General features: G+C 62.3%; 1 protein-coding gene across 2 annotated transcripts in view; it reads right to left on the bottom strand.

The window, feature by feature from the left end:
• Positions 1 to 18,179, bottom strand: part of LSP1 (lymphocyte specific protein 1) — a 34,537-nt gene extending 16,358 nt beyond the window's left edge. Inside the window, exon 1 of one of the 2 annotated variants that reach the window (XM_036259028.1) lies at positions 18,049 to 18,179. In XM_036259028.1, the coding sequence (XP_036114921.1) occupies positions 18,049 to 18,110 (62 nt within the window). In that variant the 5' untranslated portion in view covers positions 18,111 to 18,179. The remainder of the gene's footprint in view (positions 1 to 18,048) is intronic. The other variant, XM_036259027.1, reaches the window with a different exon arrangement.
• Positions 18,180 to 19,635: the final 1,456 nt, after the last annotated feature.

Below are 19,635 nucleotides of genomic sequence, written 5' to 3'. Positions count from 1 at the left end.
GGCATGGCGTGGACGGTGATTGGAGGGGACAGGAGGGGTGTGGAATGGAGGGAGGGCTGAGGGGACCCACCACAGGGCAATGTCAGGCAAGTCATCACTCAGTCACTTGAGGAAGGAGGGCCCCGGCCGCCTGGGGAGGGGCGCAGGGAGGCCTGAGAGGGTGGAGGCTGAGGCCATGGCAGGACGGTGGTCTCTCTGACCCACCCCCTTCCCGGAGTAAGACCTCAGACCCAGCCTCTGGCTCCCCATCTGCAAAGAGGGGCCCTGGCCCCTCAGCAGGGTGACAGCTGAGCCTGTCCCTGGGCAGCCCAGCTGCAGCTCCCCCATGTTGGTGCTGCTGGCTGGCCTGTGCCCCGAGGGGGCTGAAGCCCAGGAAGGGCAGGCCTGGCCCACGCCCCATACTGTGTCCTTGCTGGCCGGAGAAGGGGACATCTCCCGCAGAACTGGCTTCCCCCACAAGCAGAGATGACGGCGGTCACCGCGAAGGCTCAGGCTGGGGTGCCGGCTACCCCAAGTGGCGAGGCCCGGGGCTGGGGGAGACTGGGGCACAGAGCTGGGGAAGAGAGCCTGCCTGCACATGGGGCCCCGGGCCCCGAGGGGCAGCCTCCAGGAGGAGGGACGGGGCCTTCGGCTCCTTCCCAGCCTTGCGGGGGAGGAGGACGGTGTGACCCGGCTGCCAGCTCCCCTCTCTGAGCTGTGGCACAGCTCTCTTAGGGGTGTCTTCCCAGCAAGTGACATGAGCCTCCTCCATCAGCGTGGGCTCTGCGGGCCCGGCCGGGCCGCCCCACCTGGCACCCATGTCTTCCCAGTAGGGCAGCACTTGGGGGCCTCTTCTTTGGAGGGACATCTGGCTCCCCAACCCAGAGCCACCAAGGCCAAGGAACCCCCTTCTGGAAGTCTTTTCTGGGCGCCCCAAGCCCAGCCCTCGTCACACCTGGGCTTTCGCCCACCAGCCTGTGGTGGCCACGTCCCCGGTCCCCACCCCTCAGCTGGGCAAGGCCCATCGCCCGTCTCTCGCCCCTCTCGGTGGGGGCTGTCGCCCACCCCCTCGGCCGGGTCCCTGCCCCCAGGACAGTCGATATGGGCCTCCTGCTCGTAATCTCAGCCAGCCCAGGTCTGAGGCCCTCGAAACCCTCCCTCCCCAGCCGCAGTCTGGGGGCCCCCCCTTCCTCCGCCAGGTGCTAGGAGCCCGAAGGTGGGCGAGATGCTCTCCCTGCCCTCGCAGGCCGAGGTGTGGCTCGAGGGCCACAGAGGGGGGCCCTGTTCCAAGCTTTTATTTGGGGAGGGGGTGGCCAACAGGAAGTCCTCTCAGGAGGGGCCCCTGTGCCTGTGTCCAGCCTGGAGGGACGAGGGGACAGGATGTAGGGAGGAAGGGGCAACAAAGTACTGTTCGGGCGTCTGGGAGATGTTTTGAGGGGGACCATGGCCCAGGGGAGACAGAGAGGGATCCTCACCACAGCCACCCTTCCTCCCTCATCCTCTCCAGAGCCCAGACTGGAGGCCCCCCATGACCCACAACCCCAGCACCTCCTGGGGAGACAATGGTGAGGGAGGGCACCTGTTCTGTGGGTCCCTGTCACCCACATCCGATCTACCTGCCCGGCCTGAGCCCCCTCAAGGATGAGCAAGACCTCATCCCAGACTCTGGGGTGCTAGAGTCCCTCCCTTGACCGTGGCCGTCCCCCAGGCCCCCATGATACACCTGGCCCATGGGTTCCTGCTGCAACCTCCCCCCACACCTGTGACATGGTGGCCGCCTTGGGACCCACGCTGTTCCTGGGGGCCAGGCTCCGAATGCCAGTTGGGGTGACCACAGTCCAGTCCTGCCCATCACACCGCTAGCCCAAAGGCAGCCAGGTGGCCGGTGGACCCCGCCATCTGCGCGGACAGCCCCAAGGGAAGGCACCGTGACGGAGGAGCTGCCGCCGACAGCCAGGCCCTGGCGTGTAGGTCCAGCCTCGGGGGGTCTGTGGCCTTAAACCTCCCTGGGGCCGTTCACCCCCCGCGGGTCTTCCTTCCCAGCCTGGCTCCACCGGGCTCAGCCCAGGGTCCCTGACGACCCTGCCGAGACCGGGAGACGGGCACCTGGGCCTCCAGCCCTCTACCCCAAACTTCCCCTGGAGCCCGAGGCTGGGTCAGGGTCCGGCCACCTCTGTCCCAGAGCGGGGTCCAGAGCGCCACCGACGGGCGGTCACTTCACTCTGGCTGGGCGTCCTACCTCCTGTGATGTGCTCCGTGGTCAGCCTCTTCCACACCTCGGCCCCCATCTGCCCTGACCAGCTGCCCATCGGGCTTGGGGTCGGAGGTCAGGGCCTCCCTGCTCCGGGTGCTCCTGCCCGTTGGATCCGGCAGGGCTGCGGCTGGGCTGGCCGTGCTCACGGTCCTCCCTCCGCCCAGCACACTGCGTACACAGGTCTTTCCGTTCCCTCCGTGTCACTGACCACAGCGCTGCAGAGCCAGGGCCAAGTGCCACGCGGCCCCGGAGACCTTCCAGGCACCCCGCCCTCCGCGCTCAGCATCCTTCTCATCAGAGTCACCTCTGCCCGCCCCCACCCTCCCCCGACGCCTACACCCCGCGTCGCTCTGCCGACCTCCCAGGGCCCGGTCCGGGGGCTGCCCACACGGCACCCCGACTGACCGGCAGCCCCGGCCGCATCTCCGAGTCCAGCCCAGCCTCCGGAGGGCCGGCGCTGCCGAGCCGAGCCGAGCGCCTGGCACAGCTCTGCAGTGCTCACGAGGCCCGGCCTTGGCAGGCTCCCTGACACGCCACTGGTGGCTGGCACCGGCTGGAGCCGCTCCATCCCTCTCCCCTTTCTTCCTGCCCAGTGCCCAGACCCACCACACACCCCGAAGGCCCCACGCATGGCTCTGCCCACAGTCATCGCCGAAATGGCTCTCATGTCCGTCCAGCCCCGGGGTCTGTGCGCAGCGACCAGCTGTGCCCCGGCTGCCCACCTGGCCGGGCTGCAGCCTGGCATCGGACCCTGTCCCTGCACTCTGGCTCCGCCCTCCCGGGGCACCTCGACCCCCCGTGCACGGAGCAGGCAGACCCTCTTCCAGGTGTGGCCACACCACATCTGGTCCTGGAGCCCTGACCCCCTGCCTGGCCCCAGCCCCTCTCCTGAAACCGTGCTTGCTCCCCACTGCCTCGGGCGACCATTCGGGGGGTGCAAACAGAAAGATCGGGGGCTTTGCCACCAGACTGGCCCCGTGCAGTCTCCCTTGGGTCACCTCCTCTCCGTGAGTCCTCTCCGCAGCCCCCGCTGCCCGTCACCCCGGGATGGTGGGCAAGACCCCACCTTCGCTGGGCCCCACTTCCCTGCACACACTCGGGGATGCAGGGCTGGCCCCCGGGGCCCATGCTCTGGGTGTCCCGCCAGCTGGGCCCGGCGGACATGCCCTGGTCCTCTGCCCTCCCAGGTCCCAGCCAGGAGCTGAAGGCTCATCCAAAGTCAGCCCCTCCACGGCCAGCACACGGCTCCTCCCGGCCATCCTCCCATCAGCCCGCCGCAGATAGGGAAACCGAGGCTCAGAGGTGCACCCTCCCCCTGGGGCTCCAGCAGCCCACGCGGAAGCAGGACTGGCGTCCAAACACAGCCCCCAAGAGCGGGTGCAGGACAGCAGGCAGGGCCAGGTCCCCCTGGGGGTCCGGACCAGTACCAGAGGTTCTGCGCTCAGTCCCTTCACCCTGCCTGTCCCACCTGGCCTCCTGGCCTCCTCGTCTTCCTCCCCTTCCCTCAGCTCCCCTACCCCGAGACGGAAGAGTGGGCGCTCGGTGGCACTGCCCACCTCCTGGGCTCACCACCTCCCTGCCACCCCTCTGGTCTTCCCTCGGCCGAGTGGGGACAGTGTCGGGGGACCGACTGACATCAGTGGCGCCCCATCTCCTGCCTTGCCCACCCCTTCTCTTCCTGGCTCGCACCAGCCTCTCCCTCCTCCTGCCCCTGCCCTGTCCCAGTTCATCCCAGCCGGTGGCGTCTGTCCCTCTCCCCACTCCCTTCTCCCGCCGCCTGGCCAGGTCCCAGAGAGCCCGGCACGGTGCCGCCAGCCCCACCTCGGGACCTGTCGGCAGCAGACACCCGTCATGCCACACTCTCACCTTCTGGGTGCCCCGGGGTCTGGTCCCACTCAGGGCCCAAGGCCCCGTGCCCCTCTTCCTGTCCCCCCAGGAGCTGCTCCCACCTGGAGGCTGTGCCCACCGCCCCTGGACACCTGTGTGGGCCGACCCCGGCCACCAACCTGAGCTGAGCCGCTCTGCATGAGCTGAGGTGTTCCTGGGGTCTGTGCCCCTCCGGCCATTCCTTGGGTTCCGGGGCTGGGAGCCGCGGGGTGCCCGATGCTCTGGCACGGGTTTGGGGTCAGCCCCAGGTGCCTGGTGCCTGGTGCACCCTGGCCGCTGCTCGCTCGCTGCTCTGCCCTGCTCTGTTCCAGCTGCATCTGGAGTCTGGCCTGAACCTCAGCTCTGGGCTCCTGCCCTGACACCCTGCCCAAGGGGCTGGGCCACTCGGTCCCTGTACCCCTGCTGCCGCTCGCCCTGGCTCCGAGGGCAGCACCCACTCTGGCCAACGGACCACCCGGTCCCGAGGCAGCACCGCCCACCAGACGCCCGGCCCTGCCAGGGCGGGGGGCCACCCCACCCTCAGATCCGGGCCTTGGGTGGGCCCGAGGCAGCCACGCCCCTTTGGACACTGTGGTTTGGAGGCCTGGCTTCCCCCAGCCCCTTCGGGCCAGCCCAGCAGGCTGCCGGCCCCAGCCCTTGCCCTGCTGGCCACATTGGGGTCCCCAGAGGCCTCCTGGGCACGGCTGTCCCGGCTGGGAAAGCCGGGCATGGAAATCGCAGGGGCCCCCACCAGGGCTCTCCCCCCGTCCAGAGCCTCCCTTGGGGGCCAGGATCCCAAATGCCATAAGGACACCAGCAGGGTGACCTACCCAGCCTCCTTGCTCTGTGCCAGCCCAGCCCCCGTGCAACAAAGCCGCCACCCAAGGACTGTGGGACCAGACAGGCAGCCCAGAGCTCAGGTGACTTCTGGGAATGAGCCGGATTGGGGGCCACGGCCTCCCCCTCATCGTCCCTAACACGGGCCTGAGGGGAGCCTGGACTCACCCAGGGCTGGCAGGAGGGGGCAGGGGAAGGAACAGAGCTGGCATGGGGGCACTGCGGAGGGGGCAGCCCTGGGGTTCAGTGGGCAGAGAGGAACAGAGTCGGGGTGGCCAGGCGACTGGCCGCGGCCCCAGGAGTACGTCAGGTGAGACGAGAAATCTGCTGCCGCCTGACTTGTCCAGCGGGGCCGCGTCCCCTCTGGCATCCCCTCCCTGCCCAGTGCCCGTGGCGGGTGCAGGGAGAGTCCAGGCGCCCAGGGAAGACTGGTGTGAAGCGGCGGGCGGGCGAGGGAGGCGGCTCCCACCCCGGCGGCTCTGGGCGCGCCTGTCCGCAGGGCGGGGAGAGCGAGCCCTTGGACGCCGGGCTCGGGGCCTGTCACCACTTTGCTGGCCCTCCAGTCCCTGTGGGTGTCGCCGGGTCGGAGGCTAGAGGGCGTGGGGTTAGCGCCTTCGCTGCAACTCAGCGGTTTGCTCACGGTAGCGGGACAGACACGCTCGGTCTTGCTTTACGAGGGCATCTCCTGCTCCCCACAGTGGCCGTTTCCGGGGACCCTCCCTCGGCGCCGACCCGCTGGCCGCCACCCGCAGGCCCACCTGCCCTTCCCAGTCCTCAGGGGCTCCTGCCCAAGCCTGCCTCCCCCTTTGGTGGAGCCGGAGCAGTCCTGCCCTCACCCAGTCCGTGCCCCCAGGGTGCCCCCTGCTCACCCGGGCAGCAGCCTGGTGCTGGGACTGGGAACAGAGACAAAGCTACGGCTGGAAGGAGCTAGTGGCCCAGGTTCTTCTGTGATGAGGGGTGTGTGCCCAGCCAGGCCTTCCAATCATTCCTCAGAGAGCCCCAGTTTCCCCATTTGGTACGTGGCACTGGTCATCCCCTCCAGTGGACGCCAGGCACCCCCCAGCCCCCAGCCACGGAGCTCCCTGGGGGTGTAGCGCTGACTGTGGGCAGAGCTTGAAAGGACTTGCGGGGTCCTCCTCAAGAGCGAGCAGAGTGGGGCTGGCTGCAAGGGAGCATGCCCAGCGGGGCCCTCAGACCCTGTCCTGGGTCCTGCCTGGGTGGCGGTCCTTGGGCCGTGCCAGCGTGGGGCTGGGAGAGAGCCGTCGCTCCGTGTCTTCAGGGACCTGGCAAGTCGGAGCTGCTGAGCCACGCACATACCTGTCCCTCCTCCCCCCCAGGGTCAGGGCTCCCGTGGACCTGGGCATGTCGAGAGATGCCCATCCAGGAGTTTGCCCAGCTTGCTCCAGGCCGTCAAAGGGGCAGGGAGCCAGCTCAAGGTCTGGCAGAGGAGGACAGTCCTCCCAGCTTGGGAGAAATAGAGGCAGGCTGCCGGGAGGAGGCAGCATTTCAGCTGGGCCTTAGGTGCCTGGAAGGGTCGAGGAGGAGGAAGGGCATTGCAGGAGGCTCAGAGGGAGGTGGTTATGGGGCCCTGGCCTCTGCTGGCTCTCCACGGCGCCGCAGCCACCACACCACCGCTTCACAGAGGAGGAAACTGCGGCCCGAGGCCGGAGGGGCAGGACCCAGAAGTTTGGCCTGGAGAAGTTCCGAGTCCACGACCTGAGCACTCACCATAGCCGCAGTGCTGCCCACGCAGGCTGGTGCTGAGGCTGCACGGGCTGCGGTTTCATCACCTGCAAAGTGGCAGTGGCAGGTGGTGCCCAAAGGTCAGCGGGCCACAGGCGAGGCCTCCGGAGCGGTGTGACAAGTGCTCTTCATCCCGAGAGCACAGAGCCGGCACAGACTCCAGGGCCTCGGGGAGCAGGGCGGCCACCTCTTGAGGCCAGTGGCGCAGGCGGGAGAGGAGGGGACACAGCCCGGGTGCGCACAGCCCGGCCGGCTTGGCACACCCTCACCTGCCCACGGCGCAGGGCAGCGCCGGCTGGGCTGGGCAGGGCAGGCTCCTGGGAGAGACTGGGAGAGCCCCTGCCTGGGGCTGGCCTGGCACAGCCCTCTCGGCCCAGGCCCGGCCGGTGCCAACCGTCCGTGGGTGGTGCCAGTGCGGACATCCTGCCCTGCCCTCCGTGCCCCGGCCCGGGCCGGGGGGACCTACCTCAGGAGGTTGTCCAGGCCCTGTGTGCTAGAATTCTTCAGGACTGCCGAGCTGCTCATGCTGGTGGCCGCCCGCCTGGCCGGTGACCTGGCCTGACCCCCAGCCCTGGGGACGCTGTGGCTCCTTCCTCAGAGGCTCCGCGGGCCCTGTCTGCTGCCCTCCCTGTTCTCCTCCTGCCACTTGGACCCCTCGGTTCCCTCTTCTTTCTTTTCTCTTTTCTCCTGCCCTGAGCTTCCTTCCCTTCCCTCCTTCGCACCCCTGTCCCTGCCCCTCCATCTCTAGCTGCCTGTCTGGTCTGGTCTCTCTGGCCTGGTCCCCTCCCCTGTCTTCTCTGTCTGTCTGCTGGTCTGTTGTGGCCCCTCTGGCCCCTGGGGTCTCCTGGGCTGGCTCCCTGTGGGCTGTCCCCAGGCTGTCCAAGTGCCCCCTGTCCCCCACCTCAGGGCCCCTGGACTCTGTGGGTCTCTGGGCCCCCTCCTACTTCAGGCTTAGCAGCTGCTTCTCCTTGGTCCCCCTCAGCCCCCCACTCTGCCCCCCTCGGTATCCTCTACCTCCACGGGCCCCTCCTCCCAGACTAGTGAAAATGCCAGAGAGACACCCTCCCGGCACGGCAGCCGGGCTCGGGGGGACCTAGTGGCCGGCGATGAGCTGGTGCTGCCTCCTCCCTCCTCTCCATCCCCCTCGGCCACCGTGCCAGCTGCTCCCTGCCTCTTTCTCGTCACCTCTGCTTCCCCAGCTCTCGGGGTGCCTGGCCCCACATCTGCCTCCCCATCCCTTCGAGCCTGTCTCCTCGCTGGCCTGGTCCGGCCCGCTCTCCAGCCTCCCTTCCTCCTGCATCTCTTTCAGGTCCAGGTGCCCGGCCTGCTCCCTCCCCCAGTGCCCTCCCGGGCCTGCCTGGTCCTGGGCCCCTGCTCCCTCCTGTCTCGGTCCCCTATCTCCCTGGTCCCAAACTCAGCCCCTGTCTCCTCTTTCCCCTGTGGTGTCTCTCTGTCCCTATCTCTGTCTCCCTCCCTCCCTCCCTCCCTCCTTCCCTCCCTCCCTCCCTTCCCCTCCCTTCCTCTCCCCTCCCTCCCTCCCTCCCTCCCTCCTTCTCCCTCCCTCCTCTTCCCTCCCTCCGGGTGCTCCATTTTCCTTTGTTTATTCCCAGCCCTCAGCTCCTTTTATCACCTCAAGGGGGAGGCCGGGCACCCCAGGGATCCTTTCTGCTCCCCAAATGGGGAGGTTGCTGCCCTCCCCACTCCCCACCCCCAGACTGCCCTGGGAGGTCAGAGCCAAGACCCCAAGTGGCTGACCCCAACCAGCCTCTCTGGGTTAGTGTCCACGGTCCCGAGAAGTGGCAGCTGGGCACAAGGTCAGTGCGGTGCCCTGGCCAGCCGGCCTGTGGCCCCTGGCCCTTTGGCTAAGGCCCCAGAGAGGCAGCCCAGCCCATTGTTTCTCTGGTTGGGCTTAGCCACCGTGACTCACTGGAGGCTAGTGGCCGGACAAGGGGAGGGACTGGACTCACTCGCCGGGAGTCATGGAGGGCCAGCTGTCTTCTGCCCAGGGCTCACCCACTGGCCAACCTCACGACTGCCCTGAGATGAACGCCACTGTGCCCATGTCTCAGATGGGAAAACCGAGGCTTAGACTAGATTCCAAGGTGTCAGAGCCAGGCCCTGGCAGTGCCACGACTACCAGCCACGTCTGCCGACGCCGGCCACCCAGCACTGCCTGAGAGGCCACCTCTGCGCACGCGCCCGGCCGGCCCCTCCCGCCTCACAGCCACTCCCAGGGGACCTGTGAGTGGGCAGCCGGTAAGGTTGTGGTCACACTGCAAGCGAGTGAGCACACGGACGCGTCCCCGTGTGCAAGCAGTCATATTCGAAGGTGGCCGCGAGAGTCGGAAAAATTCCATGTGGGCCCATCGCTGGCTCCACAGTGACTCAGGTGGTGACCGCTGGTGGAGACGCTGTGGGGGTCAGGAAGTCTGGCTCACATCCCCGCCCCCCCGCCCACACGGCAGGCTGGGTCCCGTGGCCAGTCCTGGAGGGGAGCCCAAGCATCTTCCCTTCCCCCGCACAACCTAGGAGAAGCTAGGGATGTGGGGAGGGCCTCTGTGCCCACTGCTGTCCCCGCGCCCAGCCGGAGCTGCGGAGACCTCAGGGCTCTGGTGGAAAGGGCGGAGCTGGGCTGCACGGTCATCCCGACCGCCCATCGCCCCTTGCCTCGCACTCTGGGTTCTGGAGGCCCAGTCACGGCCGGGGACGGAAGCTGCCAAGGCATGTTTCGGTTCAAAAGAAGGAAAAATGTTCTTCCCACAAGGGAGAGGGCTGCCTTGGGATTATGGGAACTCCCTGACACCGAGCACTTGAAATGGAGTTACACAGCTTTCTCCCAGAAATATTGATGAGCCAGAGGTGGCAAGAACAGATCTTTCAAAGCGCTGGCCAGGATTCGTAGTTTTACAACTAGGGAATGTCCTGAGGGGGACACCAAGTCCATACCTCTACTATTATGTGTCCATCCATCCACTCACCCACCATCCATTCATCCTCCCAGCCACCCTTCATCCACCAGTCACTATTTGTCTGTCCTACCACTCACCCATCCGTCCTTCCATCCATCCACTCCTCCATCATCCATCCATCCTTCCATTTATCCATTATTCCTTTATTCTTTTATCCATCCTCTGTCTATGCTCCACCCATCATCCATTCATGTACCCTCCCATTCGTCCATCCATCCATTTATCTGTCCACCAATCCACCCACTTATCTATCATCCATCCACTTAACCCTCCTATCTATTCACTCGTCCGTCATCCGCTCATCTTCCCCTCTATCCTCCATCCATGATCTGTCATCCATCCATCCATCTATCCATCCACCCACCAGTCCACTGATCTATTTATTCACTCAACCATTCACCCATCCACCCATTTATTCATCCTTCCACCCGTTCATTTTTCCATTCACTCATCCATAATTCCTCCGTCCTCCCATCCATCATTCATCCATTTGTCTGTCCACCCACCCTTCCACTCATCCATCATCCATCCATCCATCCATTTATCCACCTGTCCATTCTATTACTCTCCCATACATCCTCCATCCGTCATCAGTCCTTCATCCATCATACATCCATTCATCCACTTATTATCCCATCCATCCATTTATCTGCCTACCAATCCACCTATCATCCATCCATCCATCTATCCACCTAGCCTCTCTATATAGCTATCTGTCTTTTCATGTATCATTTACCAATCCATCAATTTTTCAGTTTCTCTAGCCACCCAATTATTTATATAAATACAATATATCATTTCACCAATCTGTTCATTCAAGTGTCCATAAATACATATATACCCATGTTTATCCATCTCCCTTGACAAATTCTTACTGAGCAAGTATTCATCCATCTGTACACCCATAAGTACATTCATACATACATCCAACCATCTATGTAAATGTCTTAATACATATAAAACACTTAGAAGAAGTATTCAGCTAGCCATCCATCAATTTGGAACATAATAACCACTCGATTTATGTAAATTACTATTATCTATATGTTCATCCACCAGTTTGTGTATTGACTTGCCCAGCTACCCAACCAGTGAATTATCTGTTTATTCTTTAATACATCCTTTAAACTCTTCAAATATACTTCTGTCCTTACTTTTATTCATCTCCTCAAATATTTTAGTATTTACCCATCCCATTCTTACATCCATTCATATATGTCTGTCCGTCCACCTCTTTGCATCTAGTAAATCATACATCCAACTGTGCATAAATACATACGTTTTCCTTCCGTAGACGTATTTGCCTATGCTTCCCATTAAACCATCCAATGAGCTAATACTTGAAGAAGCTGCTAATACATAGTCCACCTTTAATAAATGTTAGTCACTATTATTTTCATACATCCTAAGCTAATCCATACCTCACCCAATCATTTATCTCCATATAATTGTCCCATCTATCCATATATTTTTCAACAAATTTATAAAACACTTACTATATTCATTTTTGAGGTGCTGGTAATTCAGCATTAACAAAGTCCCTGCTCTCTCACAAGGCTGACGTGTTTCTGGGAGTAAAAGAATGTAAATGTTTACTGTAATATATCAGATGATGGTAAATGTTATGGAAAATGTGATTCAGGGTACGAGGATACGGAGTTCAGGAAGGGATTGATATATTATATATAATAGCCAAAGAAAGCCCCAGAGAAAGGAATCAGTCATTCCTTGTTTGAAAAGAGACTCAAGAAAAATGAGCGACAGCTCTACCCTGTGCCGGGCTAAAGAGACAACAGCGGGCGCAGACTCCCTGCTTCCGGTGTGCTTGCTCTCCACTCTCTCTTCAGCAGTTCACCTCGCTTTAGCCATATGTCTGTTTACTCACTATCTGTCTACCTGGGCCCATCTAAATATCTGTTTGTTATTCATATCCATTCAAATGCCTAACTCACCTGATAATCTTCTATTCATCTGTCCAGTCATTTATCTGTCTACATTTCGTCTGTCTGCCTCTCCACACATCCTTATTTCCATTCCATGTGTCCATCTACTAATTCATCCATCCATCCATAAGTCCACTGATGTCTTGATATACCTGCTCCTTCATCTATCCAAGGCTGATAATTAGCTTGATATACACAGGTACAAAACAGTTAAATATATTATTAAAGTCAGTACCCATGTCATAGGCTAATATTTGTGTCATACCTGTTGTTAAATATTTTATATGTCCTGTCTGTGCTTATCTCTCCATCCATCCATCCATCCATCCATCCATCCATCCATCCATCCATCCACCTATTGTCTATTTATATATACATCCATCACTCCATTAATTCACCCATATTGCCAAACATTTATCCATTTGCCCATCTAATACTGCTACTTCTACCACCATTACCACCACCATTTCCAGCATCATCAGCACTGCCACCACCACTACCATCACCACCACCACCATCACCCCCACCCCCACCACCATCACCACCACCACCACTACCATCATCACGACCACTGTCACCCCCACCCCCACCACCATCACCACCACCACCACTACCATCATCACCACCACTGTCACCCCCACCACCACTACCATCATCATCACCATCATCACCATCACTACCACCACTGTCATCCCCACCACCATCACCCTCAGCCCCACCACCATCACCACCACCACCACTACCATCATCATCACCATCATCACCATCATCACCATCACTGCCATCACTGCAACCACCACCACCACCATCACCCCCACCATCACCACCACCATCACCCCCACCCCCACCATCACCCCCACCCCCACCGTCACCCCCACCACCACTACCATCACCACCACCACCGTCACCCCCACCACCACTACCATCATCATCACCATCACCACCATCATCACCATCATCACCATCACTGCCATCACCACCACCACCATCACCCCCAACACCACCACCACCACCACTAGTTAACATTATGAGGAATTACGTGCCAGAGACTTTTCTAAGTGTTTTCCTTTATTAAATAACCTTCATAAAATCCCTATAGGGTAGGTAGTATACTAATAAAAAAACAGATACAGAGTTAAGTAACCTGCTCAAAGTCACATACATCCATTTTCATTACTTTCATAAGTCAATTGTATGTATTTATCACCATCAATATTTCTGCCATCAATTCATTTACTGTTTGTCCATACAGTCAACTGGCCATTCACCCACTGATCAATTAATCTATCCTTATATCCATTCATTCATCCAAACATACATACATATGTTCTCCTATTCCTCCATTTATTCTTTTTTTTAAAATATTTTTTCTTTATTGATTTTTAGAGAGAGTGTAAGGGAGAAGGAGAGAGAGAGAAAAATATCAATGAGAGAGAACATCGATTGGCTGCCTCCTGCATGCCCCCCACTGGGGATCAGGCCTACATTGTGGGCATGTGCCCTGACCGAGAATCGAACCGGTGACATTTTGGTATATGGGTCGATGCTCAACCCACTTAGCCACATCAGCCAGGCTTCATTTATTCTTTATCCATCTATCCACACATCCACCCATCCATTTATTCATCCATCTATCAATTTAATCATCCTTTTACCCATTCATTCATCCATCCATCCATTCAGCTCTTCATCCACCCATCTACCCATCCATCTACCGATCAGCTACCCATCCATTCACCAACTCACCCATTCATCCACTCATCATTATCCACCCATCACCCACCCATCTTCCAACCATCTATCCATTCATTCCCTCATCATCATCCACCTATCATTCATCCATCCATCCAGCTATCCATCATCCGTCCTTCCATTCATCCACCCATTCATCTACCCATTTATGTATCCATCCTTTCTTTAATCCACCCTTCTATCTATCCATCCACCCATCCACCCACCCATTCATTCACCATTCATCCATACTATCCAGTTTTTCCTACTGTCTACTTTTCTTTATTCACCTTTTCTTTAATTCATACTTTTCTCCATCGCTGAGTCTTTGTTTACCTTTTTCTCTCTTTTGTGATTAAGACATGGTTCCTAAGCTTGTGGCTCAGGTAGATACGAGAGCAGACTCCTATGGCCCAGTAGGCTGAGTGTCACAATAGAACCTAAGTAGAAACTGGAGAAGTCGAGAGTTGTCTTCTTGTGCAGTCTCGTCACCACACACACCCACACCCACTCAAATATGTGTCCATGGAGCGGTGTCCGGGGAGAGGTGCAATGAGCCGGGAGAGCCCATGGTGGGGGCGGAGAGTGGATCGGGCCTGGCAGCCTCGGTGGCTCCTGGGTGACCCCAGAGAGAAATGTCTCTGACTGACAGAGACGCCTGCACATGGCTGAGCACCCCCCTGTCTCATGGGGGCCTCAGTCTGGCAAAGGAAGAGGCCGGGGGCCTGTGGGGAGTGCGGTGGTGCCCTGGGATTTGGAGGGGGCTGGACCAGGAGAGAAGCTGAAGGCTTTTCCCCCAGATTCATCTGAAACGAACGGGTTAGATCCGCCTGCTCCAAGCCCCATCTCTGTGAGAGGAGACACCTGGGAGAAGAGGGGGAGGAGGAGGAGGCAGCCCTGGCTCACCTCAGAAGCGAAGGGGCAGGTACGTGTAGGAAGGAGGGGCTCAGACACCTGGGATCGGGAAGGAGCTGCATCTGGGCCCCCGCTTGCCAGTGGAGCCGGGCAGTGCCCTTCCCACTGTCCTCACCCACAGCCCATGTGGGCACTGGGAGAGCCGAGGCTCTGGGAGAGGAAGATGCTGTGCCCACCACCACGCCCTCCACTGTTACTGTCACCCGCCACCCCCAGGCTGGGTCTCCTGTGTGTGTGTGTGTGTGTGTGTGTGTGTGTGTGTGTGTACCTGGCAACCAGGGACACGGGATCCTACAGGCAGGTAGGGTCATATTGTGTAGGTATCAGTGGGGGGCTGGCTGTTCTGCTGCCCCCGCAGAGCCGCCCTGCTCCATGAGGCCAGAGAGAGTTGCTCCCACTCCTGTGCAGGAAGGTGGGCGCCTGGGAGGGGCGCAGGCATTCCCGGGGCTCTCCGCCTAGGGCACCACACATGTTCCCTCCCACCCTACCAAGTCTCAGTTCCCCATCTTGGAGGCAACTCGCAGATGGAGTTTGGACAGGACTGAGCTGGCCCCAGGAGGGGACCAGCCTCCACAGGGGGCTGGCCAGCAGGATGGGAGGCCTGCTTCCTCAATCCCCTAACCTCCTCTGACCCCCACCCTCTCGCGGGCCCCCGGCTCCCTCCAGGCCGGTGTTGGGGAAGGGTGGGGGGCCCCGACCACACCCCCAGTCTGTGCTTTCTCCTCTAAATCTCAGCTTATCACGGGCAGAGAGGCCCGGACTCTATCTGTCTCGGGAACTTGGGGTTGGGGACTTTGGGAACCCCCCGCTGGTTGCCTTGAGGCCCCCGGTCTCCAAGAAGCCCTTGGAAAAGCCCTTGGAAAAGCCCTGATGCAAAAGGGCTGGGAGCTGGGAGGGGCCGGGCTCTGAGGGGGTGGTGCCTCCAGAAAGGACCAGTGGTTCGGACACGGCCGTTTCTGCTTCCCGGGCAGGTCCCTGGGTGCCTTCTCGCTGTGCCCTCTTCCGGATGGGCCTTGGAAGCACCGCCCTGCCCCTCTGGGCACCTTCGGGTGCAGCGGTGTCGCGGCGCCGCGAGGGGTTGGCAAACACCTCCAACGGGCGGTCCAGGCCCCCTCGGGGACTCTTAGGCCCCTGGTACCCTGACCTGGAGCCCACAGCAGGCGCAGTGTCCCCAAAGAGTCTGCAGCAAAGCAGTGTGCTCGGGGTGCTCTCTCCACGCCAGGGGCGGCGCCCGGCCCCGCAGCCAGCGCTCCTCCCGGTGACGGGAGGCCTCGGGCCCGCCCACGAGCTCCACGCGGCACCTCGGCTTGAAGAGTACGGGGAGTCTGGCACGGGGGGGGGGCCTCACAGTCTGAGTAGCTACGATTCCCACTGTGCAGATGGGGAAACTGAGGCTCGGGGGGTAGGGCTTATTTGTCCGGAAAGGACGAGTCCAGCTGTCAGCCGCGGCTGGCCGTGCCCCGAGGACTCTGCCCGTCCCCCTCCTGCTGGTGCTTGGAACTCGGGCCCAGGAGAGCAGAGCCCTGTGGGGCGGACCCCAGGGACCCCTTCCCATGGCCAGCCACGGGCCTGCTGTCTGGCAGCCTCCGAGGGAAACCGAGGCAGAGGCAGGCCAGTGGCACGGTGGAGGGAGGGCAGCACTGCAGCCCACATACCACCCGGGCAGGGGCGGTCTGCCCGGTCTGGTCCCCGGGCCCTCCCGGATTACCCTGCGTGGCTCCAGGGCTGCTGAATGCGGAGGCAGATGGCACCCAGGAAGGGGGTGCAGGGGAGGGTGTGGACTTGCTGGAGCAGCAGGGGCGGGGCCTGAGCCGCCCTCTCCCTCCCCCCACCCAAGGAGGGAGTGTGGAGGGGTCGACGGGAGACGGGAGACAGCCAGGACCTCCACAGCCTCACCAGGAGGAAGGCATCCATCATGCGGGCTGAGCTCGGCCTTCCCCTCCCCGGGAAATTCCCGGGGGCCGAGACCCCTGAACTGTGAGGAGGAGAGGAGGCCCACCTGTGGGTCCGAGGCCTGATCCAGCTCTGACTGGACGGAGCCCAGGCCCCAGGCCCCAGTTCTCCCCCCAGCTACCCGCTGCCGGGGTGATTCTGCCCAGCTCCACCCTCCCTCTTGAGTGGCCTTGGCACTGCCTGTCGCTCCGAGGCGTGCGCCCCCACTGTGCCAGGTGGTGCCAGGCCCTGCTGAGAGGACAAGGGGGTGAGAGGGCCACCTGGGGGCCAGGCAGCACGGGTTCCCGCCCACGGGGCAGCCCGCGGGCTGGTGTGCAGGGTGATGCCCTGGGACCCTGACCCCCTTCCTGGGCAGCGTGCAGGTTTGGGAGCAGACCCCGCAGACCTCCTAGGGGCTCCCGGGGGGCTTCCCAGGCCACACGCCCTCTCCCGGGCCCGGGGACTTCTCATCCCCACAGGAAAACCCCAGCTCCCTCAGTCACCTTGTGAAATGAGAAGCTACCCCACCCGAGTCTTGGTTTCGTTCTGAAAGGTCGGTGTGCACACCACATGGGGGCAGGGAGGGGGCAGGGAGGTATCCTTGGGGGTCACGCTCTGGGCTGGGGTGCATCGGGCCAGCTCTCTAGCCCAGGGCCCTGCACAGGGGCAGCCCAAGCCCCCCCCGGGATCGGCCATGTCCCCCCTCCTGCTGCCTGGGCCTACCCTCCGCCCCCCTCAGCTTGCATGACAACTGGAAGAGGTTGCCAAGTGCGGGCCAAGGAGGGAGGGAGGGTGCCCAGCCAGGCAGCTCAGGCTGTGCCCTTCTATGGGCATGAGGAGACCAAGGAGCACAGAGAGCGGGGGTTTGCATGGTGCTGACGTGAGGAGCCATTCCTGAGCAGAACACAGCTGTCCCAGCCACCTCCTGGGTGTCAGGGCCTGTGCACCCTGGGCCAGGCCCCTGCCTCCGGCCCCACCCTCACACGCGGGTCCCCCGCAGGCCCCGCGCCAGCCCGGGTGGGACAGCAGACACGCGGCGACCCTCTGTCTTCCTCACGCGCACGCAGACGTTGCCCTCACTGTGGGCAAAGGCGCTGGCACAGCCTGCAGCCGAGGAGCTGGGGTCAGAGGCCCTCGGCCAGTCAGCCCCAGGCTCCGGGGCCCTGCCGGCTCCCTCTCCGCCCCTCGGCAGGGCGTGGCTCGGCCCCAGAGCCCCATCTCCATCCTGTTCTGGGCCCTGCTCCGTCCCCCTGCCCCCTGGCCAGCAGCCCCCCGTCCTGGGCTGCTAGTCTCCACCCCCAGGGCGCTGCCTCCCGTCGGACGCCGCCTGCCCCTGGATGCCCAGTTCCGTCTCCTCTGGGACTTGCACCCTGGGGCCATGGGACCCCTCCGACAGCCCCTCCCCCGGGCCCTGGACCCCCCTCCTTTGTTTCTGCACAGCCCCCCACCCCACACAGCTGCCTCCTGAGCAGGCCTGGGCCTGCGGGGTTTCCAGCCCAGTTCTGGGGGACAGGTGATCCTCTCTGCCAGCAGCCCACACACAGCCTCTGCCTGCGTCCCTTCGTCGTTCACCCCAACCACGGCTCCAGCCTGGCACTCAGCTCGGGCCCCTGCCGCATCCCAGCCTCCATCGCCAGGGAGGGGCTGCCCCCAGGAGGGCGCCAGTGGGCTCTGAGGGCCTCGAGCCGGCAGCTGCCTCCACCAGGCCAGGCCCTGGGCCCTCCCCACCCTGCCCAGACCCTGCCCAGCCTGCCCCGGGCCGCATCCCGGCGCCCTGCACGGCATCCAGCCCTCCCTGTCCGGGTCCGCTCTGGGCCTCGGGCTGAGCGTGGCCCCCACGGAAACGGTTGGGACAGAACAGTCGACGCACAGCCCTTACCCGGCACCTTCTTCCTCCACCAGGAGCTCTTCCTGCTCCCCGAAGCCGGGAGCCTCCGCCATGGCCTGGTGCTCGGTGGTTCTCGCCGTGCGTGCCCGGGCTCTGGGTGCTTCCTGGGGCGGTGGCCTGAGCCCCCACCCCCAGCCCGGTTTCACTTCCCCCTTCCGCTGCAGGTTGAGGTTTGAGCTTGGGTTGGGGTGTTGTTTTCGTCTGTTGCTGCAAGAGGAGAGAGAGAACAACCAGACACCAGGAAGCATTGAGCAAGTTGCAGGGGCCTGGGGTGACCGGCTCCAAGAGGACGGGGGGCGGGGGGCTGGGACACCCTCGTGGGGTCCAGAGTCCCAGGATCCGCACAGGAGCCCCTAAGGCCCCCGGACCCCCGGCTGCCGTGACCTCGAAGGTCTTGTGTGCGTGCTGGCTGTCCAGCGCAGGGTGGCTCTGGGCCCTTGGTCCTCCGCACCAGCGTCTCACCCACTCTGGAAGGCACCTCCTAGGTACGCTCACCTCCCTCCACGCCCGGGCCGTCGCCTGACACCCTGACCGCCTGCTTTCTCCGGGCGACTTCTGGGGCCGCGCAGGAGACAGCCACACTCCGCGTGCCTGTGTCTTGTCTCGGCACTTGGAGTCTCTCTGTGCCTCCTGCACTGTCCCCTCCCGTCTGCCTCCCCTCACCCCCGCTTGGGCAGCTCCGAACTGACCACGCTGAAGGGCAGTGTCCCTGGCACGCTCTGGGGCGTGCAGGGTCCCTGGGAGGCAAAGCAGGGTCGGGGGACACACCGAGTCTGTGTCCTCCTTCACCGTCCTCAGCTGTTGAGTGTGGCCAGACCAGGGGCTCAGGAGTCCACGAGGGGCGACAGGCAGGGGGGGAGCCAGACCCCAAAGCTGGGCACCTTGGCTGTGTGCCGTCCAGCCAGGCCGGGAACGCCAGGAGGGCAGCAGAGACGTCCCTCACGAGGCCCGGCGGAGTGCTGGGCCCATGACACAGGAAGACGGAGCTTTGGGCCATCCTGTGAAGCCCCGGCCAGGGTGGCCTGAGGAATCCACTCAGAAGGGGTTGGAGGGACCCCAAGGCCAAGGGGGTGGCCAGAGGCCCAAGGGTCAGGGCAGACAGTAGGTCCTGGGGTGTTCATCCACGGGGGGCCCCACAAGCCAAGCAGGTGGTCCCCCACCCCTCACATACACCAAGGAGACCTCTTACCTGTGCGGGAAGGCAGGAAGGGGCCCCAAACCTTCGAACATGGGGCAGACCTGAGCCAGACAGAGCTGCAGAGGGGAACCCCCGGGGTCCCTGGGCACTCTGGGCCTGCTGCTTCTTGGGTCCCCACTTTGGCTTTGAGGCATCACTCACTGTCCAACCAGAGGCAGGGTGCTTGGTCGGCCATCTGAGTGGGGCCACGCCCCAGCACCCCGTAAGCTCCCCTGGGCACAAGCCCCAGCTCCCCTGCCCCTCTGTGGGGGGGACCCCAGGCTGACCACTCTCTGGATCCTCCCTCTGGCCTGTGCTGAGTTTGATCCCAACATCACTGCTGGGAAGTGTAGGGGCCCTGCCAGGATTGGGGAGAGCTGGTGGGGGCTGGGCGCCCCAAC

The sequence above is a fragment of the Molossus molossus genome, unplaced genomic scaffold, assembly GCF_014108415.1.
Source record: "Molossus molossus isolate mMolMol1 unplaced genomic scaffold, mMolMol1.p scaffold_m16_p_13, whole genome shotgun sequence".
Taxonomy (NCBI): domain Eukaryota; kingdom Metazoa; phylum Chordata; class Mammalia; order Chiroptera; family Molossidae; genus Molossus; species Molossus molossus.
The sequence above is the reverse complement of the archived record's forward strand: the minus strand, read 5'-3'. Positions and strand labels throughout refer to the sequence as shown.